The 12,018-nt window shown below is 37.3% G+C and overlaps 1 protein-coding gene across 11 annotated transcripts in view; it reads right to left on the bottom strand.

The window, feature by feature from the left end:
- The window catches only part of vav2 (vav 2 guanine nucleotide exchange factor), a 544,057-nt gene that overhangs the window by 54,077 nt on the left and 477,962 nt on the right, over nucleotides 1–12,018 (bottom strand). For 7 of the 11 annotated variants that reach the window (XM_034192797.1, XM_034192803.1, XM_034192800.1 and 4 more), the window contains exons 5-9: nucleotides 10,590–10,695; nucleotides 9,146–9,160; nucleotides 7,757–7,855; nucleotides 3,347–3,415; nucleotides 3,105–3,205 (exon numbers count right to left, since the gene is read on the bottom strand). In XM_034192797.1, the coding sequence (XP_034048688.1) occupies nucleotides 3,105–3,205; nucleotides 3,347–3,415; nucleotides 7,757–7,855; nucleotides 9,146–9,160; nucleotides 10,590–10,695 (390 nt within the window). The remainder of the gene's footprint in view (nucleotides 1–3,104; nucleotides 3,206–3,346; nucleotides 3,416–7,756; nucleotides 7,856–9,145; nucleotides 9,161–10,589; nucleotides 10,696–12,018) is intronic. The other 4 variants (XM_034192806.1, XM_034192807.1, XM_034192799.1 and 1 more) reach the window with 1 other exon arrangement.

The raw sequence follows: 12,018 nt of genomic DNA, 5'->3' as shown, positions 1-12,018 counted from the left end.
TTTTCCCCATCGTCCACGATTGTTCTGCATACAGTGCTGTGCATAAAACCCTATTCTCACTTAAAACGCGTATGCTTTCTGAAAGGTCGCAGTTTGAAACTCCACACCTTGGAAAACTGTAGACAGTTTCACGAAGTCTGTGGTGAACTGGGATTTTTTTTTTTAATCATTGTTTTTTGGTTTTGTTTTAGCCACAGCCACAGCCGTAGAAACCATGATCTTACGGGATCGACTGAGCAAAGAGAACTGGGATTTTCAAGATGTTGGAAAATTCTATTTTTTTTCTTTGCACACTTAATAATACTAAAGTCATTTTTTTTTTATATGGCACAAGTTTTACACAGGGATGCTAATACTAATAAGTAGTAGTAGCATGCCCTTGATTGGGCCCACCTACACGTTGGAACAGCCGGGATTGCTGAATGTTGAAGGAAGAACTGTTGGATGTGTCACTTCTTAAAACACTGTGTCATTAATTGTGCAATTAAATTATACCAAAATATAGATAAGAGTATCAATAAGCATCCATCTTGATAGTGGTATTTGTTGTGAAAGTGTAGTGACACGGACCCACAACAGGGGGCGCAAATGAACGGCCAATAGATGAGCCAAAAAGTAACAATTTAATGTTGTGAAACGTGCACAACGAATATACAGACAATCTCAGAATATAATTACAGTCAAATCACAAAGGTAACGTGTGGGCAGGCTCGAGGATAGAAGACGTCTGTCCTGAGATGAACCGGAACCACACGATTTCCTCCGCCACCGAACCCAGAGAATACTGGAGCCGCCAAGTCCCGAATTCCCAGGTGATCACCGTCCCCGACTGTTGGATCTGGTACTGCTGGCGAGAACAAAGACAGTCAAGTGTGGGTGTGTGTACACCCAGTAACAACAGCGGTGGGAATGCCACCTCCACCTCTCACTCAATATGCTGATGTGTTTGCAGTGATCCCTCAGAGAAAAAGAGTGCCGTCCTGCACTCACTCAGCTTCCACAAAACAAGGGACCGGTACGCCTGCAAACACTCACAATGTACAGATTACAGATAAACACAAAAAGGCTGAGGATATTACCTACAATGAAGTACGATATCTCGGCAACGAGGTGGAGATGACGTCTGGTCTTTATGGAGTGTGATGATGAAGAATGTGTGACAGCTGTCAGGAATTAATGAGTGACAGCTGTCACTCCCGGCTGTGTCCGTGGCGGCAGCGCCCTCTCGTGCCTGAAGCCCGCACTTCAGGCAGGGCGCCCTTTGGTGGTGGGCCAGCAGTACCTCTTCTGGCGGCCCACACAACAGGTATTGATAAAACGTTACTGACATCCATTAATATGACATCATATTTGGTGATGATGCTTTCATTTATGCATGTTACTGGTGCACTATTACATCAGTGTTTTTAATTATTACTGCTGTTGTTTAGTTTTTTTATTCTCCTGCTGGTTCTCCTCCACAGCACCAGCCATACATTAAGACAATGTACCAAAATGACATTACAAGAACGTTGTTAGCACTCACAGTGTCACAATAACCGTCCAAGTCAACAACTGTTTAAAAAATGCTAATTTCTGCCTCAACTGCAAAATACCAGAAAAAAAGCATCAGGTCATGTACAACCCCTGGCAATAATTATGGAATCACCGGCCTCGGAGGATGTTCATTCAGTTGTTTAATTTTGTAGAAAAAAAGCAGATCACAGCCATGACACAAAACTAAAGTAATTTCAAATAGCAAATTTTTGGCTTTAAGAAACACTATAAGAAATCAAGAAAAAAAATTGTGGCAGTCAGTAACGGTTACTTTTTTAGACCAAGCAGAGGGAAAAAAATATGGACTCACTCAGTTCTGAGGAATAAATTATGGAATCACCCTGTAAATTTTCATACCCAAAACTAACACCTGCATCAAATCAGATCTGCTCATTAGTCTGCATCTAAAAAGGAGTGATCACACCTTGGAGAGCTGTTGTACCAAGTGGACTGACATGAATCATGGCTCCAACACGAGAGATGTCAATTGAAACAAAGGAGAGGATTATCAAACTCTTAAAAGAGGGTAAATCATCACGCAATGTTGCAAAAGATGTTGGTTGTTCACAGTCAGCTGTGTCTAAACTCTGGACCAAATACAAACAACATGGGAAGGCTGTTAAAGACAAACATACTGGTAGACCAAGGAAGACATCAAAGCGTCAAGACAGAAAACTTAAAGCAATATGTCTCAAAAATCAAAAATGCACAACAAAACAAATGAGGAACAAATGGGAGGAAACTGGAGTCAACGTCTGTGACCGAACTGTAAGAAACCGCCTAAAGGAAATGGGATTTACATACAAAAAAGCTAACTGAAAGCCATCATTAACACCTAAACAGAAAAAACAAGGTTACAATAGGCTAAGGAAAAGCAATCGTGGACTGTGGATGACTGGATGAAAGTCATATTCAGTGATGAATCTCGAATCTGCATTGGGCAAGGTGATGATGATGGCACTTTTGTTTGGTGCCGTTCCAATGAGATTTATAAAGATGACTGCCTGCTTGCAAAAACACACATAGGGTCAATGTCATGGCCTGCAAATAGTCCGGATCTTAATCCAATTGAAAATCTTTGGTGGAAGCTGAAGAAAATGGTCCATGACAAGGCTCCAACCTGCAAAGCTGATCTGGCAACAGCAATCAGAGAAAGTTGGAGCCAGATTGATGAAGAGTACTGTTTGTCACTCATTAAGTCCATGCCTCAGAGACTGCAAGCTGTTATAAAAGCCAGAGGTGGTGCAACAAAATACTAGTGATGTGTTGGAGCGTTCTTTTGTTTTTCATGATTCCATAATTTTTTTCCTCAGAATTGAGTGATACCATATTTTTTTCCCTCTGCTTGGTCTAAAAAAGTAACCATTATTGACTGCCACAAATTTTTTTTCCTGATTTCTTATATTGTTTCTTAAAGCCAGAAAGTTGCCATTTGACATGACTTTAGTTTTGTGTCATGTCTGTGATCTGCTTTTTTTCTACAAAATTAAACAACTGAATGAACATCCATCGAGGCCGGTGATTCCATAATTACTGCCAGGGGTTGTAGAAATGTCACATTTACCAACCTTTCTTTAAAATCGAGGAAAATCTTCCCCAGGCCACTCCCCCCGTTGACCATGTTCAGGTCGATGGCTCTCAGGAGGGTGAAATGGACTTTGATTACATCCTGCAAGAAAAAAAATCATCACAGCAAACATCTGAAATGTGCATCAACTCTTCTTTCTACACCATGTACAGTCACTGATTTTTTAAATTTTTAACTTGTTTCTGGGTTTTGTGCACACAGACGTCTTGAGGTGTTACTCACCTCAAGGTTGACGAAGATGGCCTCCATCTCCTGCTGACTTAGGACTTGCTTCAATGGGATCATGTAGTTCTTTAAGAAAAACAATAATAATAATAATAATAATAAAAAAACAGAAAAAACATTAAAAAAAAATTCTTGCAAATAAACACAGCTGTGTGTTGATAAAATAGCAGAAGACTGTTGCATTTTTCTTTTTCTTTTTTTTTGCAGAGTAGCGAGGAAAAAGCTGCCTGTTGTTTTCTGGTTGTCACATTCCATCATCATAATAATAACAAATGGATCAACTAAGAAGCAATGAAGACATAACAGGCTTTATTAACCCCAACTCAATTAAGCCTAACGAGTCCTCTGATTATAAGGAGCTTATTCTAATTTAGTCTCGCGCTGGTCTGAAGGAAACACAGGATGCACATTTTGTTTTAATGAAATTAGCAGAGCGGATGATTTGTAGCGGCGCCTGGAATTGAGAGTGAAATGTGTCAACAGTGAAACTGATGTGTTAGCAACACCGCTGTGAACAACGGCACATTATCACGCTGAGCGCGTGGGTTTTTCTGTGTGGGGAAGCACCCTAAGCACTGTGCATTATTTGTCCCACCGGTGTTGACAGTAGTGAGGGAAAAACCGCTAACGCTGTGCTGAAATGTGAAAATTGATTTTCTCTAATCAAATTACATTCTGGAGCCGCTGGAAGTAGCAACACGCAAACCATGCTAGGAAAGTACTTTTAATGCTAGCGGGCTGACCTTCGTTTTACATGAACATGGTGTTTTACAATGAAAGGAAAACAACATGGTATTTGGTTTCAAGCCACCATTTTCAAACAGAGCTTCAACTGTTCCCTGTGTGAGGAGTAATGAGATATTTGGAGGATCAGTGACATCATAGGGAAGTCCCAGCAACAACAACAAAAATGGCTGCTCCTGGTGATGAATTTTGTGTGACGACAAGACTGTGTAACTATCATTTCTTAACATTTGTCAATTTTATTTATTTTACTTTTTATTGCATCCAACCTCCTTTCCCCTAAGATTCAATTACAAGCTATCAGCAATCATTATTGAAATTTGAGGGCGTTGTGTGCTTAAAAAAAAGTGAGTATCGGTGTTCATGCATTTTCTTCAATTTATTAACATTTAGGAACAGCTTTTTGTAAATATTACAGATATACTGAAGAAAACAACTGAACTGCTTGTTGCTGAAATTGTGTCCACAGCAGTAAAACGAGCATGCACAACCCTCCAGAAAAAAAAAAAAAAAAAAAATCATCTACTTAGCCTTCAGAACATTAATTTAACTCTGACACAAGATCCAAATGAATCCATTTGGATGATTTAATTTAAAAACTAATTAACAACTATAAATACAGTATCTATTTACTGCATTATTTTCAGATGACTGCATTTTCTGCAGAGGGCTTCATTTACTTTTTCAAAGTAAATGTAAAATTTGTCCTTGCAAATTTGAGAATTTTAAACAAGCATCAAGTCATGATCAGGACAAAATATAATGTCCTACAGTCCACAGTGATGCCACAACCAAAATTTATTCTTACAATTAAAAAGTTATAGCACAGATGTTTGATGCACTGAATATATCTGCAGAATGTCAGCATTATCAGTGCACACTGTGTTCGCAATATGTGTGTCTGTGTGTGAGTGTGCACTGTTAAAATTATTTTATTTTAAAATTATTTTTATTTTCAAAAGAAATTCTCTTAATTTTTAGACTCGGTAGCTTTTTTGTCATCATTCACACTGATTATTTAAATGTTTTGCTCAGATTCTGCTTTGTTTTTATGTACATATTATTATCATTACATCTGCAGTCCTGCAGCTGCTCCAGTAACTGTGTTTTAATGATTTAAGCCTGTGGTTTGCTTAACGAGTCCCTTATCGGTCCTTCAGAGCAGCCGTTGTTTTTGAGGGTGTTTTATCGGGAAAATAATAATTTCTGTATGTTGATTACAGACCCTGCAGTGGGTCTGTAATCAACTGCTTTGGGTCCGCTTTGAAGCTTGAAACAACAAAGCAGTGGTCCGACCCACTGCTTCCTTGGTTCCTTGGTTCATTGCTTCACTGCTTTTCAGAAGCGACAAGTCCGCTTATTAACCCCTCTCAAAGCCATTTAAAAATGCCAATCGTGAGTCACGTTTGTGCGCATTAAAGTTACTAACTGGGACTCTTGTCTTGTTGCAGGTAAGAAATGAGAATCGGCCTCCGTTCTGAGTCTGGTCGCAATTAATAACTTCAAAGCGAATCAACATTTAAATCAAATGACAACTCTTTCCAAATGTTGCAACACAGACAACAAACTACAACAGACTAAAATGTTTTTTCCTCCCAAAATGGCATCCTGCGTTCTTTATGAATTACACTGAAGTTGACTTGCAGCACAGCTGGCTGTAAGAGCTCAGCTCAGAGGTATGGAGTTAGATTTGTGCCATTAATATCTGAAAGGAAATGCTTTAGAGAAAAATTACAGATTTAGTTTATCAAGGATCCAGTGACCAATTTCATATTTATTTACTTAAAGACTCAATAAAATGTTACTGACATTGAAAACCTGTAAAGCCTACTTTTAGTACACAGAAAATTCACAGGAGGTATTGATAAGGGAATCGATAAGGAATTGGATCGATAAGCAGAATCGATAATGGCATCGATCTCGATAAAATCTTATCAATACCCATCCCTTATTATTTATATTAAAATGTATTAGTTATGCCAACAAAGTTTAAAAGCACACAGATGCTTAAATGTTTAAAAAAAACATGCTTAAAATATGACAAAAGACAAAAATAGAAGAATAGAAAGTTCTTTAAAAACATGTTTAAAATGTTTTAAAAGGGTGTAAAATGTGTGAAAGAATAGAAAGTTCTTTAAAAACATGTTTAACATGTTTACAAAGGATGTAAAATGTCTAAATGCATTGACTTTCTTAAAAATGCACAAATACTTTTAAAATGTGTTTAAGATATGTAAAAGAATAAAAAGAAACACATGAAGATATTGAAATTGTGTGTATGTGTGTTGGTGGGTGGGGGAGCAGCTATTCATTTGTTCTCTGAGGGTGGGGGCTCACTCTCACACACTTTGAAAACCCCTGACTTAAATGAAACAAAACTCACACTGCTTATTATTCACTTCTGGTTTCAGTATTTCTGTCTCATTTAAATTTATTTTTAAAGCATTAACTCATAACCGAAATCACGTCAAAGTGCCGTGTATGCATAAAGTCCAGATGAGCACATTCCCCACAGACACGAAAAATTAATATTTGTAAAAATCTGAAACAGACAGAAAGAGAGAGAAAAACGCAGTTTCAGTTCCTCAAAACCTCCGAATTCCCCTCAAAATGAAAAAAGAAAAAAAAAAAAAAGCCACATTATGTTTTAAAAAAAGTTTAAATCTGTCATCACTGGTGTCCAATTTGAATTTACAGTTCATATGACTGTAAACCCACTTCGGGGCTTTCTCTCAGTCTTTCTTATTTCCATTCAGTAAATTACAGACAGAAAAAAAGTGTGGCGTAAACACTATTGTAATACACTGAAAAAATAAAGTTCAGCATTTTTCCCGCAAGAAAGAGCTTTTTCATATTGTCCCCATGAACCGAGTCACTCCCCATTACATATCAGCTGAGCTTGTGTAAGAGTAAAATAAAAAATATGTTTTCATTAAAATATTACATAAAGTAAATAACATAAATAAACTAAAATGATATTAGAAATTAAACTGTTTATTAAAATAACAATAATAAATACAAATAATATATTTATTACAACAGTAATGACCAGATTAAGGATATTCTCATTTTAACAGCTTAATTCTAAAATAACAATTACCAACAAACATTATTCAACACAAGCTGAAGAACTGAGAAATGAATGCGTGCATGACGACCAGTGTCTTATGAAATTCCTTCAAAACGACAACTTTCCACCATTTGACGGTTTTTAGAGAACATTCTCCATCCATAGTGCAAATGAGATTTGACTGTAAGATGAAATCAGATCAATAATACACAGATGTGTAGTGTGTCTTCGATGAGTTTCTGCAAAAATGCAACTTGCATTGCGTCACATTTTTCCACCTGAAGCTGGTGCACGGGAAAACTGAGGAAGTGGTTTATTTTAGGTGTACTCTTAATCTACTGTGATTTTAAAGAAGTGAAGCGGATTACTTACTTTAATTGGTACGTAAGTACAATAAAATCACAGACTGAAAAAATATACTCATATAAGTACACGTATCACCCCCGCCCTGCGCCCCCAAAAAACCAACTTAATTACAGTAACTTGAGTAGTTATTGTCCTGCAATCTGACCTGCAAAGAGGAAGTCAACTGTCTGTAAAGTACGTGTGCGAGATAAAAGTACACAAGTGGGTGAATATGCGCACATTCTCACCTTCTCGATGTCCTCTAAGGTCTTGTAATACTTTGCCTCGGTTTCCTGGATTTCCACTAAGCAGCAGTTTCTCTTGTCATCTTCAGTCATTCCCATTTTCTACGACCACAATAACAATTTATAAAAAAAAAAAAAATCAGCTTGCTGATATGCCATTATTTTAACAAACACATGATCACAACAATGTCCATTTATACGTCTCATATTATTTACTGTTTCACCAGCCATAAACTTAATCACAAAAACATGTTAATACATATTTATTTATTTTTAAAACTATAATTTTATGTCAAAAATAACCTGCTTTATCAGCTATTAGTAAAAGTAAAAATTACTACATCAAAATGCTTTAAATTAGTTTTGATTTGTCCAAACACTTTTCACACATTTCTTTAATGTTTTCAAATTTAGATGGCTTTTGTGTTATTTTAAAATGTCACAAAAGTTCTAAATGTTGCACACTGCACTCCATAAAAAACAAACAAACAAACAAAAAAAAAAACCTTCAAATCACCTGACTTTGTCCTTTGTGCAAACCTGAACTAAATTTTGGTACCACTTTTTCACATCTGATAGGATATGATACTCGAAACTTCAGTAAAAAACTGATACCAATGCGATACTTTCCCCCCTGTCTGAAATCAGCTAAACTGCTAATAAATACGTTTGTCTGGATGCACTTTGCTAATATTTAAAAACAGTCCATTTCATGATGCAAGAAAAATATTTACCCTTTGATTCGTCCCAAAATATCTACACGTTAGAATAAAATAAAAACTCATTCAGAACCTAAGGACCGGTTGTCACAACGACTTCGCTTTGAAATGCAGCAGCTACGTGATACATTGGATATACACCTGGAAGAGCTTGAGCATTCTAACGGAATGATGGAGACCTTGGAGACCGTCACGTATGACATTTGGTGGAATTGGCACATTTTTTGTTTTTGTGCATTGTACTGCAGCTTTGTGCGGACAGTCAAAAGGACATCTGTTATCCAGAATAAAACGTCAAAAGTCTTTTTTGGCAGAATGATTCTTCTAGTACAGTAGATATCAGGAGGCCTAGAGTCATGGAGAAACTATGTAAGCATTGGCTTCTGATATTCTGCTAAATCAACTTTGGGCTGAGTCACTTCACGAGGAGCAACTCCACAAAATTACATCAAACTGTGCACACACAGAACCAGATTACAGGTTGAAAGCAGGCTAAAGGCTCCAGCATCGTTACCGCACCCGAACCATGTGTTCTGTTTAGACGATAACATAAAAATGAATAAAGTTCTAATCCAGTCCAGGCTGAATCACCCGCCTCAAGCAAGGCCGGTTTGAGTGAGTCTTAAATGTTAGGCAACAGGGTGGGAGGAGTCACATGCACAGCAGCACTCACCTGCATATATCTGATCTGCAGCATGAGAAAGGCAAAAGTTAAATTCATCACCAGTCATGCAAATACAAGTGCTGCAAATGATTCACACCAACTTTAACAGCTGAGGGTGGATGGACGTGTGTGACTCCTACGACTGAGGTCAAATGTTCTGATTATCATTCCTATCAGTGATTGAAATAACAGACATTATTCCAGCACATCTGACTCGGAGCAGGACCGGAAATGGAATTTAGCCAAATACCAGAAGGTTGTAACTGGATGTTTGTTATTGGTGTAAACCGTCAATTCTTCTTTTTCGTACATAAATTCAGGATGTCACATTTAAGTAACCGTGATAACGAATTGCATTATCAACTTTCTCGTAATAAACGTTGTTATTGTTGGTTTGCTCAAAGTAATTACTGAAAATGTGAAAAACTATTTTAAAATACTGAAATTAGCATCATTTCAAATTGTGAGACAACAAAATCTATGTTGGCACATTTGTTGTAGAAAAGGGCACTTTTTTCCTTTTTACTGCTTTCTAATTTTATCCACAAGGGGACAGTATGGGATGATACAGAAATGTTATTTCTTTGCTGTTGGTTTTTTTTTTTTTTAATATACTGGGTTTAAAGCAGGGTGACCAGATACATGATGGCCAGTCCTTTTTGATCACATCATTGGAATAACGGAAAACTTTTTTTTTTTTTTTTTTTTTAAGTTAAAGGCAACATTTAAATACACGACTATCCCAGGAAAAAAATGTGATGTCTGTTTACCCTAGCTCAGTGGTGTCCAAACTTATTCCAGAAAGGGCCGAGAGGGTGCAGGTTTTCTTTGCAGCCACTGAAACGCATCTCACCTGCTCAAAGGGATGTTAATGAGTGAAATCACCTGCAGAAATTAGTGGCTGCAAAGAAAACCTGCACCCTCTCAGCCCTTTCTGGAATAGTTTGGACACCACTGCCCTAGCTTAAAACATTTCAGAAGCTCAGTGCAAAATTATGGAAAAGCTAAGATTCAGTGTATTTTAGTGATTTCAGCAAACTTCATTTTACTTATATGGGGGTTGGGTGGGAGAGATATTTAATTCTGATTTAGATGTGAAAATTTCTTTTACATAATCAACAAAGAAACAACAACAAAAAAACCTCCAGTGGTTTTGCATTAGCATTTACAATGGTTTACAAGATTTTATTTTTTAAAATGTAGTGATTCCATAATAACTAATACACAACATACACTTTTAAGTCACTTTTAAACAAATATTTGGATACAAGCAACGGTAACCTACACAAATTGAAAGGTTTTTGTATTGATGTGTTAGATCAAAGTTTATTGTCATTACATGTCTGCGTTTCCAAAGACTAAGAACATACTGTACTGTGAGTTGTGCTCCACCTCACATGTAATCGTTACGGCAAACATGAACATAATATTACACTGTTGTGGCGGTCCTTACCATGGGTTGTCGTACTTCCACCTTAATGATGTCTTCATAGATGTCATCGCCATCGTCATCGCATGGCACACAGTCGTAGATGTCATCCTCACCCAGGTCGTGCTCACTGCCAAATTACACAGGTTTATCTGAGTGCAACTTCAAGTCAAAGGACAAATGTTTTTACTGGCTATTAAGCCCATTTTAACATTGTGTGACTGCCGCATGCCAGTTTTCTTTGAAGCGGAACACTGGCGACTGATCCTCACAAAATTCCAGTGAGCTGCGTTACACAGCATTTCCGTTTCAAGCATTTAAGTTTCTTTGGCACCCAGAGAGACAAACAAACACACTCTGTTCTGTGAAGCCAATTTATTGTTGTTTATTTACTGAAGCCTCAGTAAAAGACCAAAACCAGTGAATGACCAGAGGAGTTAAAAAACAAAACTATACTTATATGATATTAATCAGGACAATTTGTAAAATTTGAGAAATATCACATGACAATAAATTGGTTAATACCAGGGAAAACCTCTTCTGTGTCAACAATAATATCATGATGCTGAAGTTTAAATTTTGATTTAACCCTCTGGGGTCCAAGGGCATTTTTGGACAGTTCACTCGCCTGGCATAAATGTTTTATTATTGCTGTTAAAAGCTCACCCTGTATCCCACAATGTTACGCATGGAGCCAGCAGCCATAGGGCTATTCAGACAGCATTCACATGCCACAGAGTAACACATTACACCTAGAAACGATCTTTGGAATACCATGTGAGACTGTTCTGCCCTACGATTGGATACTGGAAAACCATGTCATGGTGAACCAATTCCGGTTTGGACAATTGGACACTCACATTGTGCACGTCATCACACAGCTTCTATGAGGAGTACAAAGATGGTGATGGCTGGTCGAAAATCAGCGCAGTTAACTTTTCAGTAAAAAAAGTAAGTTTCTATCTTATATCATTAAAAAGTTATTTATAATTTAGTAAAACGTGTACCTAGCCGTCGTATACGACGGCGTCGGCCCCAGAGGTTTAAGTATGAAAATATATTGTAATATTTTGAGAAATGTCATGACAATAAATTGGTATCAGGGAAGACTTGTACTGGTACAAAAAAAGAAAAAAGAAAGAAAATAAAATCAATTAAAGCTGGAGTGCCAGGAAGCATATTGAAATTGAGATGATTGTTAGAATTTTGATGGGGCCCAATTTGACACTAACGAATTTTGTTAGTTAGTGTGAATATAAGGATTCCCAAAATATTAGTCTGACGTGATTAAAATGCGTCCGTATTGAAGCAAATTCTGAATTATTGGCACGTGCCAAAAATTCGAAAGCCAGACGCCACCGGGGTTACGTCACAGGTCGTGTGTGTGTGTGTGTGTGTTGGGGGGTGGGGGGGGAGACCAGCAATATACACAGAAAGTGCAAAGAAAAAGACA

Source organism: Thalassophryne amazonica, chromosome 17, assembly GCF_902500255.1.
Source record: "Thalassophryne amazonica chromosome 17, fThaAma1.1, whole genome shotgun sequence".
NCBI classification, from domain to species: domain Eukaryota; kingdom Metazoa; phylum Chordata; class Actinopteri; order Batrachoidiformes; family Batrachoididae; genus Thalassophryne; species Thalassophryne amazonica.
This window is presented reverse-complemented; position numbering and strand designations above follow the sequence as displayed.